The 26309-nt window shown below is 40.3% G+C and overlaps 1 protein-coding gene across 3 annotated transcripts in view; it reads left to right on the forward strand.

Moving 5' to 3' along the window:
• KIAA0232 (KIAA0232 ortholog) overlaps positions 1 to 26309 on the forward strand; it is a 109398-nt gene that overhangs the window by 67596 nt on the left and 15493 nt on the right. For all 3 annotated transcript variants that reach the window (XM_048848934.2, XM_048848937.2, XM_048848935.2), the window contains exons 4-6: positions 8979 to 9045; positions 11055 to 11136; positions 14490 to 17766. In XM_048848934.2, coding sequence (XP_048704891.1) covers positions 8979 to 9045; positions 11055 to 11136; positions 14490 to 17766 — 3426 coding nt within the window. The remainder of the gene's footprint in view (positions 1 to 8978; positions 9046 to 11054; positions 11137 to 14489; positions 17767 to 26309) is intronic.

Consider the following 26309-nt stretch of genomic DNA (forward strand, 5'->3'; position numbering starts at 1 on the left):
TAGAAATATGTCTTTTATAATATCTAGCTCCGAATTGTTCAGATTTCTCAGTACAGGCAGCTGTTTCACTGATATGTCATAGAAGGTAAGCCCAGTCAGCTGGCACATAGCCAAATAATACCATTGGGAGGAAATAGGCAATGACTACTTAACAGAGCCGCTGAAAAGAGAATAAAGAGCCATATATCCTTACTTACTCATGCTACCTTCAGTTCTGTAGATTAGAAACTTGGTGAAATAATCATGAGATGTGACCATCATGGTATCAGAAACTCTGGGAAAACATGCTAAACCTACTGGATGATAACTGTATTCAAATAAACTTTAGAACGAGTCTGCTGGCCTTGATATACTTACCTTGCAGTTACAGCTAACCTTCAGACTCTCAATGGGACCCAGTCTCTTAAAACTCCTGGCTGAAGCCTTAAAGACACAAAATATAATCTCTCCTGCCTACAGATGTAACTCTGACAATTGCATTTTAATGGGCTGGAGCTTGGCGTAGATAATTGTTGACAGAGACAGGTTTTGTCTTTGTGAGTTAAAATTGGTTAAATCGGCATTTTAAAATTATATAAAGTATTCCAAAAGCAGCAAATTGGTGGACTTACTTTTTTAAAGGCAAATCTTCTGTACTAATTGAAGACCACAATTTTTAAAAAGTGTGCAGGCTCTCTTCTCTTTAGAGAATGTCTTCGCCTTTTTTTCCTCTCTTAAAAATATCAAGAGATACTTAAGTTTGGAAATGTGTATATGAAACCTACCACCTTTCATAAAGTTATCTAAAGTGTTATGTTTCAACCAGATGCATTTCATTGATATTGCATCTAGTTGTACAGGTCACTTTGAGGGATTTTACAGTAGAGATATTAGTTATTTGTTTAAACTAGAAATTAAATCCTACAAATCTCATATTTAAAGTTATTTCTCTTCACCCACTGCAGGAGACTCTTGACAGAGGAGTGTAGTATCTGTGCTCATGAATATAGACTTTTTCACAGCACTGGCAGGAGTCTAGTAAAAATGTTGAACCATCACACCAGTTTAGTTCATCTGTGGGTGCTGTTGAAAAAGGTCCTCTGCAGTGGAGTAGAGAAAAGGAGAGAGAGTAAAGGAGACTCATTCAGTGGTCTAGTACTGGGGCGGGAAAACTTTTTGGCCTGAGGGCCACATCTGGGTATGGAAATATTATGGCAGGCTATGAATGCTCACGAAATTGGGGGTTGGGGTGTGTAGGGGGGTTGAGGGCTCTGGGGTGGGGCTCAGGTTGAGGGGTTGGAGGTGCAGGAGGGTGCTCTGGGCTGGGACCGAGGGGTTCAGGGGTATGGCTCAGGGGTGCAAGCTCTGGGTGGTGCTTACCTCAAGGTGCTCCCAGAAACAGCGGCATGTCCTCCCTCTGGCTCCTACACGGAGTCGCGGCCAGGCGGCTCTGCACCCTGCCCCGTCTGCAGGCACTGCTCCTGCAACTCCCATAGGTTGCAGTTCCCAGCCAATAGGAGCTGCGGGGGTGGCGCTTGGGGCGGGGCAGCGTGCAGAGCCCCTTGGCTGTCCCTGAATGTAGGAGCCAGAGGGGGACATGCTGCTGCTTCTGGGAGCCATGTAGAACCATGGCACGTGAGGAGTAGGGAAAGCTCCCAGTCCGGCTTCCCAACTGGAGCTTGAGGGCTGGATTAAAATGTCTGAAGGGCCAGATGTGGCTCCTGGGCTGTAGTTTGCCCACCCTGGTCTAGTAGCAACAAATGAGAGTTTGGGTGTGAATTCAATCATCTCCTTTTATCTTGCGTGCTTGAGGATTGCTGCCTTGATTTCTCTCACTCCTTAGTTAACTGAAAGAGCTATGTTGATTTGCTCTGGATAAAGCTCTGCTATTTTGTAAGCAAGAGGTAGGTTTATTGGAAAAAAGTCACAGAACTCTTAATTTAGCACTGGGCAAATTCAGAGGCTTAATTTATCTATTAGAATCATAGAATAACAGAGTTGGAAGGGACCTCTGGAGGCCATCTAGTCCAACCCCCTGCCCAGAGCAGGACCAATCCCAACTAAATCATCCTAGCCAGGGCTTTGTCAAGCCTGACCTTAAAAACTTCTAAGGAAGGTGTCATAAATATAAAGGGAAGGGTAAACCCCTTTGAAATCCCTCCTGGCCAGGGGAAAGCTCCTCTCACCTGTAAAGGGTTAAGAAGCTAAAGGTAACCTCGCTGGCACCTGACCAAAATGACCAATGAGGAGACAAGATACTTTCAAAAGCTGGGAGGAGGGAGAGAAACAAAGGGTCTGTGTGTCTGTCTATATGCTGTTTCTGCCGGGGATAGACCAGGAATGGAGTCTTAGAACTTTTAGTAAGTAATCTAGCTAGATATGTGTTAGATTATGATTTCTTTAAATGGCTGAGAAAAGCATTGTGCTGAATAGAATAACTATTTCTGTCTGTGTATCTTTTTTGTAACTTAAGGTTTTGCCTAGAGGGGTTCTCTATGTTTTGAGTCTAATTACCCTGTAAGGTATCTACCATCCTGATTTTACAGAGGTGATTTCTATTTACTTCTATTTCTATTAAGTCTTCTTGTACGAAAAGTCAATGCTTTTTCATTGTTCTCAAATCCAAGGGTTTGGGTCTGTGGTCACCTATGCAAATTGGTGAGGCTTTTTATCCAACATTTCCCAGGAAAGGGGGGGGGTGCAAGTGTTGGGAGGATTGTTCATTGTTCTTAAGATCCAAGGGTCTGGGTCTGTAGTCACCTAGGCAAATTGGTGAGGCTTTTTACCAAACCTTGTCCAGGAAGTGGGGTGCAAGGTTTTGGGAAGTATTTTGAGGGGAAAGACGTGTCCAAACAGCTCTTCCCCAGTAACCAGTATTTGTTTGGTGGTGGTAGCGGCCAATCCAAGGACAAAGGGTGGAATATTTTGTACCTTGGGGAAGTTTTGACCTAAGCTGGTAAAGAGAAGCTTAGGAGGTTTTTCATGCAGGTCCCCCCATCTGTACCCTAGAGTTCAGAGTGGGGAAGGAACCTTGACAGAAGGGGATTCCACCACGTGCCTAGGTAACGCATTCCAGTGTTTCACCACCCTCCTACTGAAAAAGTTTTTCCTAATATCCAACTTAAACCTCCCCCACTGCAACTTGAGACCATTACTCCTTGTCCTGTCATCTGCTATCACTGAGAATAGTCTAGATCCATCCTCTTTGGATCCACCTTTCAGGTAGTTAAAAGCAGCTATCAAATCCCCCCTCATTCTTCTCTTCCGTAGACTAAACAATCCCAGTTCCCTTAGCCTCTCCTCATAACTCATGTGTTCCAGTCCCCTAATCATTTTTGTTGCCCTTCGCTGGACTCTCTCCAGTTTCTCCACATCCTTCTTGTAGTGTGGGGCCCAAAACTGGACACAGTACTCCAGATGAGGCCTCAACAACGTTGAATAGAGGGGAACGATCACATCCCTCGATCTGCTTGCAATGCCCCTACTTATACACCCCAAAATGCCATTGGCCTTCTTGGCAACAAGGGCACACTGTTGACTCATATCCAGCTTCTCGTCCACTGTCGCCCCTAGGTCCTTCTCTGCAGAACTGCTGCCTAGCCATTCGGTTCCTAGTCTGTAGCGGTGCATTGGTTTCTTCCGTCCTAAGTGCAGGACTCTGCACTTGCCCTTGTTGAACCTCATCAGATTTCTTTTGGCCCAATCCTCCAATTTGTCTAGGGCCCTCTGTATCCTATCCCTACCCTCCAGCATATCTATCACTCCTCCCAGTTTAGTGTCATCCGCAAACTTGCTGAGGGTGCAATCCACACCATCCTCCAGATCATTAATGAAGATATTGAACAAAACCGGCCCCAGGACCAACCCTTGGGGCACTCCGCTAGATACCGGCTGCCAACTAGACATGGAGCCATTGATCACTACCCGTTGAGCCCGACAGTCTAGCCAACTTTCTACCCACCTTATAGTGCATCCATCCAGCCCATACTTCTTTAACTTGCTGACAAGAATACTGTGGGAGACTGTGTCAAAAGCTTTGCTAAAGTCGAGGAATAACACGTCCACTGCTTTCCCTTCATCCACAGAACGAGTTATCTCATCATAAGAACCAGTTATCTCATCATTAGTAAGGCTACGTTTTAGTCACGGGTATTTTTAGTAAAAGTCATGGATAGGTCACAGGCAATAAACAAAAATTCATGGCCCATGACCTGTCCATGACTTGTACTATATACCCCTGACTAATCTTGAGGGAGTGTTGGCGGTGGTGCAAGGGGGGAGGGGCGGGAGCTGACAGACCTCCTACCCGGCTCCTCGCAGCACACCCAGATCAGCGACATGTCCCTCCCTCCAAGTGCCAGCTCCGCAGCTCCCATTGGCCGGGAACAACAGCCAATGGGACCTGCGGGGGCAGTGCCTGTGGGTGGAGCTAGGAGCTGACAGGGAGGGACATGTTGCCACTTCCGGGGAGCCTGTCAAAGTAAGCGCTGCCCAGAGCCCTCACCTACACCCAAACTCCTGCTCCTGCTGGGGGAGGTGGCCCAAGACTGCCCCAGCAGTGGTTGGTGTAGCTGGCCATGGGGCTGCCCGAGCTGCTCAGGCGTCCCCTGGGCCAGCTGCACTGCAGAAGTCATGGAGGTCCCAGGAAGTCACGGAATCCTTGACTTCCGTGACAAACTCGCAGCCTTATCTACTAGCATAGTTACTCCCAAACTAGTAATCTGGCACCTATCCTTATATGAGCCAGTCTAGCCCTCAACAAGAGGGCAGAGTGCCAAAAAGTAAAACCTTTGATGGATTGGGATGGAAGTAAAAAGAGGAGGGATGGGAGTAAGTGGATCCTGGAAGACACTAGAACAGAGAGGGAAAATGAGGGATTGATTTGAGGGAAGGGAAAAACTAAAAATACAAAATTTAAAAGTGGTGGGTTCCTCCAGATCTTGAAGGAGGCAAAAAAGAGGGACTATTATTGGAAGCTAGTTTAGTAGCTGAAATAAACTCAAACAATATTTCATACTCCACCCGAAGACAGAAATTGTGAGAGTTAACCACTTAATATTGTTGCAAATGCTATTGTGATTAAGTTCTGTGTATTTCATGTTGGGATAAATACATCTTAAAATAATCACAAACCAATATAAATCTTGCAGAGCTTAAAACTAAGAAAAGCAAGGCACTTCAGGGGTAGATAATTTGTAATGTTTTAAATACATATAATTACATATCCTACTGAGACAAACAGACGGTAGCTGGGTTACTTTAGATTTTTCTAAGCTTGGGGTGTACCGGCTAAGACATATCCCTTAGCAAAACACCAGAAAATTACTTTTACATTGTACTGATTTGTTAAATGCATCTCTCAGTCTGCAAGAGACTATTAAAGCATTTTAGCACGGCTTGTGAGGTGTTACTTTCCTAATCTGCAGCGTGTTTTACACAGTGCAGTAAGGAGTTAAATAAATGATCTCTAGAGGCTTGACATTCTGCACTGTAGGCTTTTTTTTAACCTAGTGCTCGCTGTATAGGATTGCTGTGCATAACAGCATGCAGTATGTCAGCTGATTTAAGTATTAGTTTTGTGATGCAGGAGGAAACTGAGTGTGTGATTCCAAAACGTTTTCATTTCTTCAGCATAATGGTAAGAAGATTATCTTTTTCTTACATGTATTTGTGTTCGGTTAGTTTAGTGATTTTAAATTGCTTAGCTTTTATAAAGTTGCCACAGGTTGTTTTTCATTTAGCTATTCTTGAGAGCAGAGTGAAATCAAAACCAGCTCTTTCTGTGCTACTTTTTAAAACAAACTAACTGCTGTAGATGGTGCATGTATATACTGACAGCCACTGCAACCACACAAGTTATCCATAGTATCCTATTCTGTTCTACTTTTTTTTAATAGTAGGTAGTTTATAAACACAGAAGATATATCCTAAAGTTCAATATCGCTTCATCATCTTGAGTCAAGTATATGTTGTGAAGTTTTATATTTAGCGCTTTCAACACTGCAGTTGCAGTTCACTGGGTTATAAAATTGCTTTGTCACTTTAACTTCAAATAATTAAACTTCGAACTTAAAGAGCACAAGTCATTACTTCAGTATGAGTTTTCAAATGAGCATCATTTCAGAATGGAAAAGCTATTTTAATTGTACAGTTTGGTCCCTTTTCCCCTAAAACTTCATTGTGTATCAGTATCATCTTATGTTCTCATTCCTCCCATTTCCTCTACTGAGAAGTAATGGGAGAGGTCGGGGGGAGTGAGTGTGTGTATGTAAATCTTTTTTAAAAGAAATGCATTGCGCCAACATGATGATGCAGGCAAGTCTGCCTCTTTTGCATCTGTTTCATCACTTGTTAACCTCTGTGTGCTGTATGTAGTACCTTTTGGAAAGAAGTGTACATCACATTCATATATACACAAAAGGTCAGAAAGATGTTTGGGTCAAATTCAGAAGGTAAATGGTGGTGGTAGCTGTGGCAAGTAGGTTTGTCAAAGTCACAGTAACTTCAAGTGCTCTGAGGACTGAAGGTTGGAGTTGTATTAGGAAAAGCAACCTACAGGTGTTTTTAAGAAGTGTGACAGTGTAAAGGGGGCTGCTCATATAGCTTCTTACATTCCTCAGTATGTTGCTTTTCCTATTACAACTCCAACTTTCTGCTTCTGAGTGTAAGTTGCTATACCATATTGTCTCTAAACTTGACCCTTTCAATTGGGTTTCTCTTTAAATATTTTTCAAGATACACCATCATGCTCTGCTCTCCCCCAAATGGTCATTTCAGGCTGTGGGTTTGCATCCTGTATTGTATTGACTGTCACACACCTTTTATTCCATTGGAACACTACAGAATACTACTCCATCAGATTGCTGGTAGTATTACTAATGTGCTGCACTTCTAATGTTTAACATCTAACATTGGTAGTACAGTTTTCTCTAGTTCTAGAACTGTTTTCCAGTTGACGGGAGGGGGTGGATAAAGGAATGAAAAAAGTTTGGGGTGAGAGTAATGAAGGAAAGGCAGCTAATAGAAAAGAGGCTGGAGATAATGGGAGGCCAACATCAAAAAGGAGATGGATAATAAAAGCATGAGAAAAGAGAGGATGAAAAAATCACTTACAGAAAAGCTAGTTCAGGCATGGTAAGTAGAAAGAGCAATAAGGTAGGGCCTGAACTGAAGTAAGAACTTTGAAAGTCGTCTTCACCTTTTTACTCATTTTAAAAAGTTTTTTGTTCTTATTTTTACTCCTCACTATGCTGGGACATGATCCTTTTCTGAAAAATATTTTAGGTGAACCCTGCAAAAGAAGTGTAATTCAACTTTATTAAAGTAAATTCCATGATCTACTGATATGATTTTTACTCTGATATTCAACTCAACCTTAATTGACAATAGTGTGTGTATACATAAAAGTATACAAGTGATAAACTCACGAATACTTTACAGTAAATTGCATAGTATGATCCTTGCATTTGGAAAACCTCTTTATGTTCCTCTAAGGTGCCACAAGTACTTCTATTCTCTTTATGTTCATATTTATTAACTTGTTTCACTTGATCACATTGACCCTTACTATGACACATTTCTTCCTGGGAACAAATGCATAATTTTAACTGTTTTCTGGTGCAGTGTGATGCATACTTAGCCTGTGAAACATAGAAAATTCATGACTGACTAGATATTTATACATTGTTTGCAGAATTGTTGTAGCTGTCCCAGGTTCCAGGATATGAGAGAGACAAGGTAGGTGAGGTAATATCTTTTATTGCTCCAACTTCTGTTGGTGGATTTGTCCAAACCATGGGAACAGGCATGGGTACTAGGAAGTCTCCCCAATATGCAAGCCTCTTAGTGGGCCACCTTGAGGAAGAATTTCTGGAAAAACACACCACAAAACCAACAATATACATGAGATACATCAATGATATTTTCATGTTCTGGACAGAGGACCTAAACTCCCTCATTGATTTCTGCAACAACTTGAACAACCATCACCGCCGTTCATCAAACTCTCTCTTGAACACTCCCACACCAGATTCAATTTTGTGGATGCCACAATCAGCTTCAACAAAGGAACTCTACCATACAGGGTATCATCAAAGAATTACAAGCCATTCTTGATGGGGACCCCATCCTGAAAGAAAACGTTACCAAACCCACTCTTCTGGACAACAAACAACCCCCTTAGCCTTGCCAAGCTCATGGTCAAAAGCAGGCTCCCCATAGACTAGGAACATCAACTCAAAATGGCACCAAACCCTGCCAGAACAGATGAATAACCTGCAGGCCTATCTCCACTGTTATGATGATCAAGACTGCCCATATAACATGTTTGAAGATCCATGGGTTCTACACATGCCTGTCACAGCATGTGGTGTACCTCATCCAGAGCACTAAATGCACCAACCACAACTGTGGGTGAAACCAGACAATTACTACACTCTCAAATGAATTCTCATAGAAAAACGATATACTAAAAATGCCAAATCACCCATGGGTGAACACTTTTCACAAAGCAATCACTCTGTATCTGACCTCACTCGTCTTCCTCAAAAGAAACCTGCACAACATCTTCAGAAGCTGAGCTTGGGAACTTAAATTCATAGTTCTGCTGGACACTAAAAGCCATAGACATAACAGAGATATTGGTTTTGTGGCTCATCACAACAATTTTGTAAAACACTGTACTGCCTGCTATCTCTTGATTGCCCACTTAATTTTAAGTGATCTCCTACAACATGTGTGAACCCCTTATGCTTAATGATTTGTCCCACGTTATATCCAACTTGGACATTCTAATTACCTTCCTCAGAGTTGAGAAAGAGTTCTGTAAAGCTTGCAGGCTTGTCTTTTCCACCAACAGAAGTTGTTCCAATAAGAGAGATGACCTCATCTACTTTGTCTCTTAGATATTTATATTGCATTTGTAATTTGGTATACATATTCTTTTTAGTAATTTGCACTTCTGTTTTTTGTTTGTTTGTTTGTTTGTTTTTATTGTACAGAGCTCTGGGATCGAAACTTTAGTGGAGGAGCTTTGCTCTAGACTAAAAGACCTTCAGAGTAAGCAAGGTGAGACTTATACTGCGTGTTTTGAGGCCAAAGAGCACATTTGTAAAGTATACAGTTTGGGGGTTTTCAGGTTGAGTAGTTCTGGTCCCATTACTCTGGTCCCTTTAAATAAGGCGAACAGTTGGAAAATAAGATGAATAATCTTTTATCAATATGTTCTTTTACCTGAAAAATGGCTATCTTCAAATGGCACTTCCTTTATGAACAGATATGCTTTTGTGTGTGTGTTCGGTTGTACCTTTTGCTTGCTTTGGTGAATTTTTATTCCTGGTCACATTGCAGCCTCAACAAAGATAAGAGATTGTGAGCTAGATTCTGTTCGTTTTTGTACATTACCACTCATTTACTAAGAAGGGATTACTAAATTACAGTTATGAAACAATCAAATATGTCTGTGAAAACCCACTAACATGAAGTGGGCTTGCTTAGGTGTCAGGTCATAATTTAAAGACTACATTGAATGTAACTGAGGCTGTGAATGCGACTGGACAGAACTAAGGGGAAGAAGCTTTTGTTGACATTTGATATCAAAATTGAGACTGTAAAAGTGGAACCTCACAGTGCCACTGTTGCACTTTTGCGTCTCAAAATGCTACTACTGCACTATTTTCTCTCCATAAACCTCTCTTGTTAAACGCTTGATCTTCATTTATACTAAAGTTCTGCAGTCCTATAATATTCACATATCATTTGGAATGACTTTGTACTACTTTACATAAAATAGTTGTAGAGTCTGCAACCAGAGTTCACAGTAGCTGAACATTCATCTAACCATAGAGTAGCGTATTCTGACCAATTCAACAGCAGTACACATTCAGTCAATTTAAAATTGTCTTGCTCACTCATGAAAAATAGAGATAATAAATAAAAATTAATAAATATTTCACTCTTTCTTAAATAAGACTTTTCTCTCTGAAAATAAAACAAACCAAGAAAGTTGTATTTTAGTTGTCTTGTTTCATTGTGCAGCCAAAAGGCTGTTGTGGCAATACTTCTAAACAGAAACCCTTTAAAAACCCCCAAAAACAAAAAAGTTAAAATCAAGTAAAGGTATTTTTCCCTTTTTGATAGTTCTCTTTTCATACTTATATATGCAACCCTGATTCACATCTTAAACTGTTACTTTCTTTTGCTTCAGTTTTTCAGAAGTAAATAAATCTAACTGTTTTAAACATGATTTCAGATGTTATAAGTCATGCTCTTTGGATTTCACTGTTTATAAGAACATCTGTGTATCACTGTGAGCACCAGGATAAGTATAACTCTTTTTAAGCATGAAAAGGAGCACACACTCAACATTCACAGTGAGTTCTTCAGGTTGCTTTTCAGAGACCCCCTCGAGCTGCCTCTGTGTTGTTGATTATATAAAACCATTTATTTTGATTTGAGTAAAAAAGATAAGTATGTACATCAACTGCATTTTTATATCTTGTACATTTTCATAGGAAAATTCAGAATACTGGATTATACACAGCCCTTGCAACTAAAATCCCCCCTCTGCACTTCTCCCTCCCACCACAAAAATAATTACACTACTTGCTCTGGAGTTTAATTTTTTTCCGCACTGATATACATGAGCAGTTAGATGCCGGAACCAATAGCGATTACGTATTAAATAAATGGACAATTAGTTTTTTATTTTACATGTAGAATTTCCAAAAGAGGTTAAGGACATTGACAAACTAAGTAGAGTATAAAGCTGAATTGGAAAAGAGTGTAGCTAGGGCATAGTGTAGCCCACAGTTGCATCCTGGTCATCTTTGGTGAAATTAATGGGGCTTAATGAGATTATTTTAGAAACTCTCAATCTTAGGTTACACTCTATAACAATTTTTGTACATGAAATTGTTTTTATTGCTAAGTAGTAATAGGTTACCATATATTATTGTAAATATCTAACTACTGGAATATATCCTGTGTTTTTGTTAGATACTTTTAGTTTATATTTAATTTTCTGAATTTCTCTCTAAAACTAAGGTGTAACTTTCTGACGTTTTGTTTCATAACAGAGGAGAAGATTCACAAAAAGTTAGAGGGTTCTTTGTCTCCTGAGGCTGATTTATCTCCCACAGCAAAGGATCAAGTGGAAATGTATGTTTTTGTTTTGTTTTTTAACTTGAAACTTAAAATCTTCTAAATACAGTAGTTAAAAAGTAAAATGTTTATTGAAAATCAGGAAATTTAAAGTTATTCCTAGAGTCCCCTTTTGCACATGTAGTGTTCTAGGTGTTTGATGCCTTATATATTTGCAACAAAGCCAACTTTATTTTTGTTGACACTTGTGGAATTGAATTTTTAAACTGTAGTGTTCTATTTATTTAATTTTTTCTAATTTTTATTAAAGGGACTGTATCAGCTAGACAACTTAAAGGGCTAAAAGTAGTTTCATGTACTATTCCAATCTTTTTTCCCTATGCCAGATTTGTGGTGGTATAACTATGGTATTATATCTTTAAGACAGTGTTGTCTTCCATACAAAACGGGGAAAGTATGAAGTCGACTGTAAACAAAGTGCTGGTACCACTGAAAACAATAGGAGTTTTGCTTTTGACTTCTTTTGGGGAAAGAAGGAAGATTTTGTCTTCATCTTTCAATTAAAGAATTATAAGCAACCTTTCATGTCCTGAGGTAGCAACAGGTAAAGTATGTCAGACAGAAGTGTCATTAAGTTGACAATATCTCTTTTTTAAAAAAAAAAGAGAAAAATTATGATACCTTAATGTTCAAAATGATATTCAAAGAAACTTACATAGTGAGTTGAATGTTCAAATAACTGACCTCAACACTGCTTATTACAGCATCCACTGATAATTGTGCCAATTTACAGATCTCAGAGAATTGTAAACGTGTATTTGAACGGGTAGTCACTGGAAGAAAAAATTCCCTGTATAGATATCTTGAATATCAATCTCAGAAATCATTTAAAGTTAAGGAAAATAATTTATTTCAGACTTGTCTGCATTGGTGAAACTTAACAAAAAAAAAATTGCAACTAGTGCAAGCCCTAGTGTACTTAAAGCTGTGGTAGCAGTGCCTCTTTTTACCATAGAAACATAGAATCATAGAACTGGAAGGGATCTCAAGAGGTCATCTAGTCCAGTCCCCTACATGTTCATTTAAACTTCACTAATTTAAAGGAGACAGTTTGTTTGGCATGCTGTACAAACAAGTACAAACTATTATCTAAGCAGATCATATGCATGTTATGTGGTTTGTTAGTGGGAGGCTATTTTTGAAATGGGATGGGGCATGGTGGTGGATTGAGAAATGTGACTTTATTAAAGTGGCTTTTAAGACTCTTTTTGGATCCCATAATTTTACAGTTGATCTAAACTATATATAACATAATAATTTTAAGAACATACGGGGATTATGGTGTTCCTACTTGTGATGTGCATGCCAGAGAGTCTCAGGTAACATATGCTTAGGACCCTGATTTTAAAGCAGTATTTGAGTAGGCTGTTTCCATGGCTTGGCTCAAATGAAAAATATATTTGAAAAGCTTATCACAGTGGCTATAACAAGCATTTTATACAGATATTCCCAGAGTTTGGGGTAACTAGAATGTACATTCAAAACTTCACTTGTTAATGCAAATTAGTATCATGTATTAGTCATAATTTGCTTTTCTTTTAAAAAATTTAGATATATCAAACTATAGAATCATAGAATTGTAGGTCTGGAAGGGACCTCGAGAAGTCATCAAGTCCAGCCCCCTGCACTGTGGTAGGACCAAGTAAACCCAGACCATCCCTGAAAGGTGTTTGTCTAACTTGTTTTTAAAAGCTTCCAGTGATGGGGAATCCACAATCTCCCTTGGAAGCCTATTCCAGTGCTTAATTACCCTTATAGTTAAAGATTTTCCTAATAGCTAACCTAATCTCCCTTGCTGAAGATTAAACCCATTATATCTTGTCCTACCTTCAGTGGACACAGAGAACAATTGATCATCATCCTCTTTAACATATTGGAAGACTGTTATCTGGTCCCCCCTCAGTCTTCTTTTGTCAAGACTAAACATGCACAGGTTTTTCCACCTTTGCTCGTAGGACAGGTTTTCTAAACTTTTCGTCATTTTTGTTGCTCTCCTCTGGATTCTTCCCAGTTTGTCCACATTCTTGCTAAATTGTGGCCCCCAGGTTTGGACATACTACTCCAGCTGGAGCATCATGAATGTCAAATAGAGTGAGACTTTTACCTTCTGTGTCTTACATACAATATTCCTGTTAATACATCCCAGAATCATTTTAGTCTTTTTTGCAGCTGCATCACATTGACAACTTATATTCAGTTTGTGGTCCACTATAATACCCAGATCCTTTTCATCAGCACTATCTCCTAGCCAGTTATTCCCCCATTTTGTAGCTGTGCATTTGAATTTTCCTTCCTAAATGAAGTACTTTGTACTTCTCTTTATTGAATTTCATCTTGAATTCAGACTAATTCTTCTAATTTGTCAACATCATTTTGAATTTTAAATCTGTCCTCCAAAGTGCTTGCAACCCCTCCCAGTTTGGTATCATTTGCAAATTTTATAAACAAACTCTCTACTCCATTGTACAAGTCATTAATGAAAATATTGAATAGTACTGGACCCAGGACTGACCCCTACAGAATCCTACTGGTTATACCCTCCCAGCTTGACAGCAACTCTTTGCGTATGGTCTCTCAACCAGTTTTGCACCCATTTTATAGTAATTTCATCTAGACTCCATTTCCCCAGTTAACTTATGAGAATGTCATGTGGACCTATGTGAAAAGCCTTACTAAAAAGCGAGGTACATCACATCTACTGCTTCCTCCCTATCCATTAGGTCAGTAATCCTATCAAAGGAGGAAATTAAGTTGGCTTGACATGATTTGTTCTTGACAAATCCATGCTGCCTATTCTGTATAACCCTGTTATCCTCCAGGTGCTTACAGTTTGATTGTTGCTGATGTAGGAAGTTTCTCATGTTGCATATATGTAAGTCATTTGACAATTGATAGATTGGCTTACAGCTTCTGTGGAGCATTGAGTAGTGCAGTTTTAATAGGGAAATCATAAATTCCAAACAGTTAAAAGTTAAAAATTCCTAGTGAAAAGCTATGTCATCTGATAACTTCATAACTGAACCTTCATGGTTTTGAGCATCCTCAGCTCCCATTGGCTTCAGTAGGAATTGAGGGTGCTCAGCACCTTTCAGGATTGTATATATTATGGGATTTTAAAATATAATTATCTAAACATAGTTCTGTGCACACTTTTAGGTGGTTTTCTGTTGTATCATCATTCAAATACACTAAATTATGCTTGGTATTTGGGCTGTCTTGGGTTGTAAAATATTCTAGTGATTATGAAGTAAAATAACGTGAAAAAAGCAAAATTGGAAATTAAGTATTTCAGAAGTGCCCGTAGAAGTTCTAAAAACTAAATTTAAATATCACTTTTCTTTTTCTTTCAGGTATTATGAAGCATTTCCTCCTCTTTCTGAGAAGCCAATTTGCCTGCAAGAAATTATGACTGTATGGAATAAATCCAAAGTTTGCTCTTACTCTAGCTCCTCATCTTCATCCAATGCTCCACCAACTAGCACCGATACATCCTCTCCAAAGGACTGCAATAGTGAAAGTGAAGTAACTAAAGAGAGAAGTAACAAAGTGTCTGCCACTGTACATGAAAGAACCCAGCAGAAAAAAAGTAAAACTGAGAGAGAGAACAAGTTCAGTAATGGCACTGTTGAAGATAAGCCTGCTTTATATAAAAAGCAAGTCCGACATAAGTCTGAGGGAAAGATGCGTCCTCGCTCCTGGTCGTCTGGTTCCAGTGAAGCAGGCTCAAGTTCAAGTGGTAATCAAGGTGAATTAAAAGCATCAGTGAAATGTATTAAAGTAAGACATAAAACAAGGGAAGTTCGAAATAAAAAGGGGCGGAATGGGCAAAGCAGGCTTTCAGTGAAGACTGGTGAAAAGACTGAAAGAAAAATCCATAGTGGAAGTAGCAGCAGCAGTGGATCGATCAAACAGCTGTGTAAAAGGGGTAAAAGACCATTAAAAGAAATTGGAAGGAAAGAAACTGGCAGTAATGATGGAAAAGATCTGTATTTAAACAGCAGAAATGAAAAGGAATATAAAGAAGAACCCTTGTGGTATACTGAGCCGATTACAGAATACTTTGTTCCTCTGAGCAGAAAAAGTAAGCTTGAGACTACATACCGCAACAGACAAGATACGTGTGATATAACATCAGAGGCTGTAGAAGAATTGTCCGAATCAGTGCATGGTCTTTGTATTAGCAACAATAATATTCATAAAACATACCTCGCAGCAGGTACTTTTATTGATGGTCACTTTGTAGAAATGCCTGCCGTTCTAAATGAGGATATTGACCTCACTGGGACCTCAATATGTTCTCAACCAGAGGACGACAAATATTTGGATGATGTTCATCTGTCAGAACTAACACACTTCTATGAAGTGGATATTGATCAATCCATGTTGGATCCTGGTGCCTCAGATAAAATGCAAGGAGAAAGTCGGATTTTGAATATGATTCGACAAAAAAGTAAAGAGAAACCTGATTTTGAGGCAGAATGTTGCATAGTGTTAGATGGAATGGAGTTGCAAGGGGAAAGTGCAATATGGACAGATTCAACCAGCTCTGTTGGTGCTGAAGGGTGGTTCTTGCAAGACCTTAGTAATTTAGCTCAATTTTGGGAGTGCTGTTCATCTTCTAGCTCTGGTGATGCAGATGGGGAAAGTTTTGGAGCAGATTCTCCTATCTTAGACAGCACAATGCTTAATTCACACATGCTTGCTGGCAATCAAGAGCTCTTTTCGGATATTAATGAAGGGTCTGGTATAAACTCTTGTTTTTCAGTGTTTGAAGTGCAATGCAGAGATTCTGTTTTACCATTTTCTTTTGAAACACTCAATTTGGGAAATGAAAATGCAGATTCTAGTAGCAGTGCTAATATGCTTGGAAAGACACAGTCTAGATTGCTAATATGGACCAAAAATAGTGCCTTTGATGAAAATGAACACTGTTCCAATCTTTCAACAAGAACTTGTAGTCCATGGTCACACTCGGAAGAAACACGTTCAGACAATGAAACTTTAAATATTCCATTTGAAGAATCCACACAATTTAATGCAGAAGATATTAATTATGTAGTTCCTAGGGTGTCTTCAAGTTATGTAGATGAAGAAATTCTAGATTTTTTTCAAGAAGAAACCTGCCAGCAACAAGCTAGAACTTTAGGAGAAATACCCACTTTGGTTTTCAAAAAAAAATCTAAACTAGAATCTGTCTGTGGTATTCAGCTAGAACAAAAAGGAGAAGGTAAAGATTATGAAACAACACAAGTGTCTAGTGAAAGCAGCCCACATGGAGATGGCTATAGCTCAGGGGTTATTAAAGACATTTGGACAAATATGACAGACAGAAATTCTGCAGCAATGGTAGAGATAGAAGGAATAGAAGATGAATTGTTTTCAACTGATGTAAATAATTACTGCTGCTGTTTAGATACTGAAGCAAAAGTTGAAACCCTCCAGGAACCTAATAAGGCAGTGCAGAGATCAGAGTATCATCTTTGGGAAGGTCAAAAAGAGAACTTGGAGAAGAGAGCATTTGTTGCAAATGATTTATCAGAAATAGATGGTGGTGATTATACTACACCGTCAAAACCTTGGGACATAAACCAGGATAAAGAAAACTCATTTATACTTGGTGGTGTGTATGGGGAGCTCAAAACATTTAATAGTGATGGAGAATGGGCACTGGTGCCCCCCAGTCACACAAAAGGAAGCTTATTACAGTGTGCAGCTTCTGATGTCGTGACAATAGCTGGTACAGATGTCTTCATGACACCAGGAAACAGCTTTGCTCCTGGTCACAGGCAATTATGGAGGCCATTTGTATCATTTGAACAGAATGAGCAATCGAAGAATGGAGATAATGGATTGAATAAAGGGTTTTCTTTTATCTTCCATGAAGACTTACTGGGAGCTTGTGGTAACTTTCAAGTTGAAGAACCTGGACTTGAATATTCATTCTCTTCCTTTGACCTGAACAATCCATTTTCACAAGTTCTTCATGTAGAGTGTTCATTTGAACCAGAAGGAATTGCATCTTTCAGCCCTAGTTTTAAACCCAAATCAATTCTGTGCTCTGATTCAGACAGTGAAGTTTTTCATCCCAGGATATGTGGTGTTGACAGGACGCAGTACAGGGCTATACGGATTTCTCCAAGGACTCACTTTCGCCCAATTTCTGCATCTGAGCTTTCTCCAGGGGGTGGAAGTGAGTCAGAATTTGAGTCAGAAAAAGATGAGGGAAGTATTCCAGCCCCTTCTCAAGTAGATGTGTTTGAAGATCCACAAGCAGATCTCAAACCACTAGAAGAAGATGCAGAAAAAGAAGGGCATTACTATGGAAAGTTAGAGCTTGAATCTGGAAAATTCCTTCCCAGATTAAAGAAGTCTGGAATGGAGAAAAGTGCACAAACATCACTGGATTCCCAGGAAGAATCAGCTGGAATGTTGCCAGTTGGAAACCAAAATCGCTGCTTAAAGTGCAGTGTGAAAGAATCACTCGATATGAGGGATATGGAAAATTCCCAAATAAACTGCAGAATAGTGGAGCAACGTGAAGAAATTAACAGGTTTTGCAATTGCAAAGCAGGTTGCCATTTTCCTACGTATGAGGATAATCCTGTTTCTTCAGGAGAGCTGGAAGAGGTATGTGTAGATGTAAGATTATCGGAATTGCAGCTAGCAACAGTCAATAAATAGATTGTTTATCCAACACCAATTCTAGTAATTTGGTATTTTGGTTTAATGGATGAGATCTGATTCTTCGATAGCAAAGTTAATGATCTAATGGTAGTAATTATTTGGGTCATCTTACATAAGCAAATATCTCAATGTTTTAAAAATTCATGTATTGAAAGATTAAGTAAACTTTTCCTTTTTTTGGTTTGTCTGATTTATATGTAATCTGATGAAAAAATGTGTTTAAATTCCTAGCTTGACAATACTGAAACATGAAGCGAGCATGTTAAAATAGAATATTGTAATCCTAAATCAGTTCTTTCAATATCTTTACTAACAGAGCATTATATATTTTACGTAGTCAGAAGTTTTACATTTTTACACTTGAGTAAAACGCATTCATTTGCCAAACAGGACAATAATCAATGTTTTGATCATGTCTGTTTTAGTTTATTGAATTGCCATGTCCTGGTCAATACTTCAAAGGGGAAAATGAATTATAGGCTTGGAATATTAATTAAATTCTAGAAAAATTAGGTTTATGCTGAGCAGAATCTTTCAAAATGAAAATACAAAAATATTGTTAGCCTCTCAGGTTAAATTTATGTGAATGTGTTCTTGTATTAAGGATTAAAAAATTAAATCCTTTATAGAAGGATACTAATTACACTTGATGATTAAGTGTTATGCTTAAACAAAGCACATGAGATCTTTTATAGGGGAGAAGGCAACGTGCCGCATTTATTGAGAATATAGCAGTTAGCATATGCTTTTTAGTCACACACACACACACCATGCACACAGTCCCACCAGTCGATGTTTACAGTTACCCGTCCAGAGTTTGGATCAATCTAGTGGCCAGCCAGATTGGTCGCAGAGGGGAGCTGGACTCTGTCGGTCACGATCCAATGTTTCTGGAGTAGTGGCAAGATGAACAAGCAAAGCACCCTGTTCTTATAGTCTTTTTGTTGTTGTTGTTGAAGTCTATGGATTTTGCTGTGTCACTTTATGACCGGTTACTTCTTAATTGGTATTATTTGTTGATGATAACATTCCAAAACACCTCTGAGAGGGTTATTCTGTCCCAGATTTGATTTAATCAATTGTCTTTAGGGGTGCCAGCCTCCACCTCAGGGTCATCAGTCTGCCCTTCCTCAATCATGGATGCGCGTTAATGATTCTCTGGCATCAATAAGTCTCGATAAGTGTCTTTGCTCCTCCTTTTTTGACCATCTGGTTAACAATGGCCTTTATACCTTTTTTTTTTTTTCTGATGCATGCATTCCTTATTCACACAAACAGTCTTTTACAGAGACCTCTGAGAATAAAAACAGCAGTATTTTATATCGAGTGAAAAGACATTGTAAATTAAACCTTGCTAAATTTTATAACCAAAACAATTCACATTGAGGCCCAGGCCTTTAATGTTCCTCTAATCTACTTAACATAGACATGATACAGGAGGGCCCAATTTGTAATGAATATGGGAAACAGAATCCCATAGTCACAGAGGGTCATTCCTTTCTGCTATTCAAAAAGGTGGCTGGCAGGATTTAATCAAACCATACATTAATTCTCATAGTACAATTATAAAATCCTGCTCCTACACAAGCACTATCAGACTTAATAAAAAACATAATAATTTTAAGATTCATCATTTATACAGAATTTTTATTTAGCCATGGCTTGACATGATTTACTTAGCTTGATGTGGTGCAGTAGACTTCTCTTGTACACATCTGTAGTCACCACAAATATACTCTCAAGTTTCTTTTTTTCCCCTGCATGTGGAATGACAGGATGACAGCACAAGTTGAATTCTCATGAGCACAGTTCAGACTGCTGGAATATCACTCCCTTTGCCCCAATCTTGCGACAGGAGTCACCAAGATTGTAACTACACTTCCTACATCTGTTTGGAGTAGAAATGCTGGAATATCATACATAACCCCTCCCCCCTCCGGTGGAGAGAACCACTAGGCTCTTTATTCCCGTCATTTTTCTTCCCTGCCCATCCATCCATCCATCCATCCATCCAAAGCATGCATGTCCTTGATAAGGAACTTTCCTGCATCAATTCCCCTGCTCAGTACATGGTGCCTGGTGCCAGATAATCACAGTGCTTAGTAAGAACCTTTGGCTTGAGCTGCTAGTTGAAATTATCCAGTGATGTCTTTCCTCCCTAATCTTCGTGCTTTGGGGGAACACCAAGGGGCTTCCCACTCTTGGATCTGCTTCTATCACACAGCCAGGTGGGAACTCTCTATAGCTACAAAGTTCTAAGCAGCTGAGCCATATGAAGCTCTAAATCACAGTCATTTGATTCATTGCTTTAGAATATAGAGTGCAGCCTAAAGTTAGCTCCTTCCTAAAGTGGACAGAGGAACCTTGTTGCAGCTTCAACTGTGGAGAGGCTGTGGGCCAGGTCCCCAGGAGTAGCTCTTCCAACTCAGAACAGGTTGTTAAAGGGCTTATTCCTTCACCCACTTACTTCCCTGGTCCTTCTCGCATGAAGAGAGAGCAACAATACCCGAAGTCCAAAGGTGCAAACAATTCGATGTTTATTGGGGTGAACTTCCAGCAAGCATGATTCCAGTTTCCTTTGTTAGTATCCTTCTTCCCAGCTCTGACACCACAGAGCCTTACACCTGTGTCCCTGTTCCCATTCCTACCCTTAGCCAAACATGATTCCAACTTCCTTACTCCCATTCCCTGTTCCCATTTCCCCCTTTAGCAAAACATGATTCCAATTTTCTTACCCCCATTCCCTGTTCCCATCACACACACCCACATGCCCACCCCCACCCACCCCCAGTCACTTCCTCATTGACTACAGATTATATAGTAAAACTTGAGTTCTGCTTAGCTGTACCTTAACCAATCATTTTCCTGAAATTTAACTAACCAATCCTAACATATTGTAACATGATTATGTAACCAATTATATCCCACCACCTTAATTAGTTTACACCCAGCAAAATTAATTATACAGCAGACAGGAACAATCACAGAACCAGACAGAGATTATACAGACAAACAATAGCAAAGTGGGAACTATAATGACAAAACAATACAGAAGTGAGGATTTCACATCCCAGCTATTGATAAGTGAGTTCTTGCCAGACAGGATGCATCAAACTAAGTTTCCTTTTACATTTTCTAGGCACTTCCCTTTCTCTGGAGGTGATAGGAATACAATCCTGTCCTGTATTCCTAACAGCCGAATAGCACCTTATTTCAGTGTGACTAGTTTGGAATGTGAGGATGTGACTGTTTGCTTCCCAGCTTATGGCTGCCTCTGCTGCTTAGCCAAAGGCCTTAGCCTAAGAACAGGGCCTCAGACTGTCACAGTAAGAGAAGGACCTTACACCAGCAGGCAGTGATTTTGATTCTTTCTTTTATACCTCTATCACTAGCCAAGTGATAAGAATACACCTAAATTCTTAGAGTATAGGCCTTTACAGACAGGCCTGAATATCTATATCCTAACACAGGTCAAGAGGATAGGGAAATAAGAGGCTTTACAACTCCCTGATTCTGTTTCCTGGGTGTAGTTTAAAGCAGTCTCTGGTCTTCTCTCAGTTACACCGCTGGGTTGTGTTGAAATCAGTGTGCCAGTCCTGTACCATCTGAGGATTCTTGCACATTGAGAGAATCATTGGGTAGTTAAGATGAATTTACAATGGACTTACAAAAATGGCTCATCAGAGGCCATGTCTTGACCCTGTTTCTTTTTAACAAGAAGTCTTTTTAAATAAATGATTTTTTTTTTAAGTTGAGTAGAGCAGGAGAACAAGGTGCCATAGGCAGAATACCTGGGGATTGTTACAGAAAGCTTAAAACTTTCACTCTAAGTCCATTAGTAAGAGAATAGAGTTCTAAGAACTGAAGCAAACTTTTTGATGACCTAGACTATTTAGTAAACTCTAATGAGTGTAGAGGACTACTATGAATTCTATTAAATGTATAAACTCCATATTGCTAAGTCTTCTGTGAAATGGATTTGTTTTATTTAGGGGTTGGAATTATTTTATTTGGTTTGATTTTATTTAGTACTCATGAAACTGAAAATTCTAGAGCTGGGATGACTCAGGCATTTGGCGGGCAGGGCTCCCAATACATGTGAATATTATTGGTAATACAGTTCTTCTTCAAGTGGCTCTGCATATTGCCACTTACGGGTAATGCATTGCCTGGTGCTGCCTAACAGTAGAACCTTTGCCAAGCAGTGCCCATTATAGCGCATGTGCACCCCCTCCTACCTCTCCGTTCAGCATTTCCAAACATTCTGAGGGAGTGGAGGGGAAAGGAAAATTAGTGGATCCTTGGACTCATGGAGTGAGGAATAGCTTTGGTTTTCTTGGATTTAGTTTAGCTTAGCCCTTTGGCCAAATTAAAAGCCAAAAACAATAGAAGAAACAAAAATCGAACAATCTCCATTTCCAGATAAACAATTTCTGAGAGTCAGAGGGAGACTGCCATCCAGCCGGAGAACTTACACATGACTGCAGCCTGTTCAGGAGAGAGAGATGACTTTGTCAACCCTGGGAAACAGGAGATGATAGAGACAACCTTTCCTGTTACCTAGATTACTCTGAAAAGCTAGAAGACTCTTCAGGTGCACTACTCCTTTTGACTGAGACTAAACAAGAGGGCAGGAGAATGTCTCCTCCCTAACTTTCACCCTGGGAGGATACCACTATCCTTGAATTTTTTTTTTTTTTTTACTCGGAAGGCTGTGGTTTTAATCCATTTATTTCATACATCTGCATACGCTCCTGGGCAGAAATGTGAAATAATAATAAAGTAATAAATAAAAGGTCCCTTGCATTGTATCTAGAGTGGACTAAAGCTCCTAAAATGTCCATAAAAAGAAAAGGAGTACTTGTAGCGCCTTAGAGACTAACCAATTTATTTGAGCATGAGCTTTCGTGAGCTACAGCTCACTTCATCAGATGTATACCGTGGAAACTGCAGCAGACTTTATATACACACAGAGATCATGAAACAATACCTCCTCCCACCCCACTGTCCTGCTGGTAATAGCTTATCTAAAGTGATCATCAGGTGGGCCATTTCCAGCACAAATCCAGGTTTTCTCACCCTCCACCCCCCCACACACAAATTCACTCTCCTGCTGGTGCTAGGGCTAGCACCAGCAGGAGAGTGAATTTGTGTACTTTGGATGGGCTAGCACCAGCAGGAGAGTGAATTTGTGTGGGGGGGTGGAGGGTGAGAAAACCTGGATTTGTGCTGGAAATGGCCCACCTGATGATCACTTTAGATAAGCTATTACCAGCAGGACAGTGGGGTGGGAGGAGGTATTGTTTCATGATCTCTGTGTGTATATAAAGTCTGCTGCAGTTTCCACGGTATACATCTGATGAAGTGAGCTGTAGCTCACGAAAGCTCATGCTCAAATAAATTGGTTAGTCTCTAAGGTGCCACAAGTACTCCTTTTCTTTTTGCGAATACAGACTAACACGGCTGTTACTCTGTAAAATGTCCATGATGCTCTACTGCTTTTGACCTTGGATCAGAAGGCTTTGAAACAACCATGGCTGACTTGATTGCATTTTTTTTATTGCTTCTTGGCAGGCTTTCAGCTTCTAGGTCATGTTAAGATACATTCTGTCCAAGGCACGCGTACTTCTGAAAACAGCCTGAGGTCTGTTCCAATTCAAGAGAGATACAATACAGCCAAACAGTTATCTTTGATATACAAGATGGGATTACCTGAGTTTGGTCTCCTGCTACAACTCCAGCCTTGGTTGTTCAAGTAGCTTGAACTGATCCCTGTCCAGATTAGGTTGATTATGTTCATCTGTAATAGACTGGACTGGATTTTGAATGTGTAGTGAACACTTACATGTGAGTAAATTTACAGAAAGGACAAGTGTATCCTCAGAATCTAACACAATAATCAAATATCTGCATTCATTTTTTTTCACGTCTGCTTCTGTCTCAAGTTTTGCTTGAAGTATCTTGCATAGGAAATAAAATGGCTTTTTCTTTCAACTTCTCTCTGCTACTTCTGGCAGTTGCGCTTTCATTTATTCAGCCCCAGGGTTTTAGCTTTGATAATTCCAGGTTTACTGTTGGAACATCCAGCAGAAATAATATGTAAGTGTGCTTTCATAATCAATATAAGGGCCTAGTCATCCTCAGCTTTATATTGGTCAGTCTCTTTTACTCCGTAATATCCTTGCAAAAGCTAAGCGTGGAAGAATCCAAGCTTTGGTTCTTAGCATGTCTATCAAATATCAGCTTAATCTCTTACAAGATTACAACTAAATCCTATCCAGGTCTGTTAACTGATTGTGCAGTTTACATGTGGTATTCATTGGGCTGCCAGTTAGTCATAGTAGAAAAATGTAGAGTTGGATACAATCCTTACTGTAGCAAGTGTGGAACATTCTATGCAAGCAAAAGCAGGAATGTGTGTGTTTGTGTGTGTGTGAGAGAGAGAGATGGATTGAAAACTCAGTCTCTGAAGGAAGAGGAAAGCCAATTCACAGCAATGAAGGAAAGGTAGAAACAACAGTTATTGTACTGGTCTTGGTGTTCTACACCTCTTAAAATAATTGATATTTATGTAGTTGTTTACCTGGTGTCAGGGCAGCAGTGTTCAAACTGCTGAGCAGAGTGGTCAGGATGGGCATTGTGGGACGCTGTCTGGAGACCAATTAGTGCGCTAAAATCAAGCATGGTGTCTACACTAGCACTATGGGCGCTAAAAGCCTTATGACTCATCGGGGTGGTTTTATTACAGCGCTGTAACTGAGGAGTTTCGGCCCAAAAAGTGGCTTTGCAGTGTGTATGCCTCTGCTGTTTGGTCGCCAAAAGCTGCGTTTTGACGAAAAAACTTGCAAGTATAGACCAGGCCTTAGATCTGGTCTGTACTACAGTATTGTTGACAAAATTCAGGTTTGTCGACAGAGCACTGGAGGTGTATACGCTGCAATGCTCCTTGTCGACAAAACTCTCCTGCTTTGCCAACAAAATAAAACCACCTTGACGAGAGGCATAGCGCTTTTTGTGGCAAAGTTATATCAACAAAGTGTTGCTGTAGGCACTGTGTTTGGTTATGTCTTTGTAAATGGCCTCCAGGTGGTGTCCCACAATGTCCATCTTGACCGCTCTGGTCAGCAGTTTGAACTCTGCTGCTCTGCACCCAGGTACACAGGCATCTGCCCCCTCCCCCTTTAAAGACACAGGAATTTTTGAAATGCCACTTGCTGTTTGCTCGGCATGTAGAACTCACATTGCATCTTCCCAGCTGACTACGGCAGCTCAACACAGCAAACGCACGCTCGCCCGCTTAGAGCACATCTGAGTTGTTGGTTCTGCTGGCACTGTGGGGAGAGGAGGCTGTGCAGTCCCAGCTCTGCTCCAGCTGTAGGAACTTAGATATCTATGGTCAGGTTTCTCATGGCTTGTTGGAGAAGGGCTATGAAGGGGACGTGGAGCAGTGCTGATCGAAGATAAAGGAGCTGAAGCAGGCATTCTAGGAGGCAAGGGAGGCAAACTGTCACTCTGGTGCTGCGCCGAAGACCTGCTGCTTCTGTAAGGAGCTGGATGCCATCCTTGGGGGCAACCCCACCTCCACCACTAGGAGCCCTGTGGATACTTCATCCGGGCTGGAGGCAGTGGACAGTGGGATCAACCCCAAGCCTATGTTTCTCAAGATGCATGCGTCATGCACCTTCCCCGACCACCCTATTGATGTCAGTGAAACACCCACAATGATCCATAAGTGCCTGCAATACCATAGAGAAGTAACCCTTTCTAGTGATGTACTCTGTTACAAGATGGTGCGGGGCCAAAATTGGAAAATGCATGTCATCTATTGCCCTGCCATAGTTAGGGAATCTCATTGGTGGAAAGCCATCCAATTTTTCATGCACATTGCCCAGAGTCACAGTGCTTCGTAGCAGGATGCAGTTAATGGCCTTTCACACTTGAGTTAATGCAGCCCCAACAGTTGACTTCCTGACTCCAAACTGATTTGCGACCAAGCGTTAGCAGTCTGGAGTCGCCAGCTTCTACACAGTGATCACCAGTGAGAGGGCAGTTCTCATTTTGGTGTCCTGGTGCTGCAGTGCTGGGGCAAGCTCCGCACATGGTTCCTGGAAGGTGACTTTCTGTATCCGAAAGTTCTGCAGCCACTGCTCATCATCCCAGACCTGAATAATGATGTGATCTCACCAGTCACTGCTTGTTTCCTGAGCCCAAAAGTGGTGGTCTACCGTGTTCAATTGCTCTGTGAATGCCAAAAGTTATCTGGCGTTGTTTCTTTCCACAGCACGCAGCAAGTCAGGCAGTTCTAATTCCTGTTCAGATTGGGAGCTCATGATTAAGGCTGAGAGTTTGTCACAGAGGTCATGGAAGTCACAGTTTCTGTGACTTTCTGGGACCTCCGTGACTTCTGTCAGTGTGGCTGGCCTTGGGGGGCAGCCCTTGGGCCAGCCGCACTAGCCGCTGCTGGGGCAGTCTCGTGCCACTGTGCC

This window comes from Caretta caretta, chromosome 4 (genome assembly GCF_965140235.1).
Source record: "Caretta caretta isolate rCarCar2 chromosome 4, rCarCar1.hap1, whole genome shotgun sequence".
In the NCBI taxonomy this organism is placed as follows: Eukaryota; Metazoa; Chordata; order Testudines; family Cheloniidae; genus Caretta; species Caretta caretta.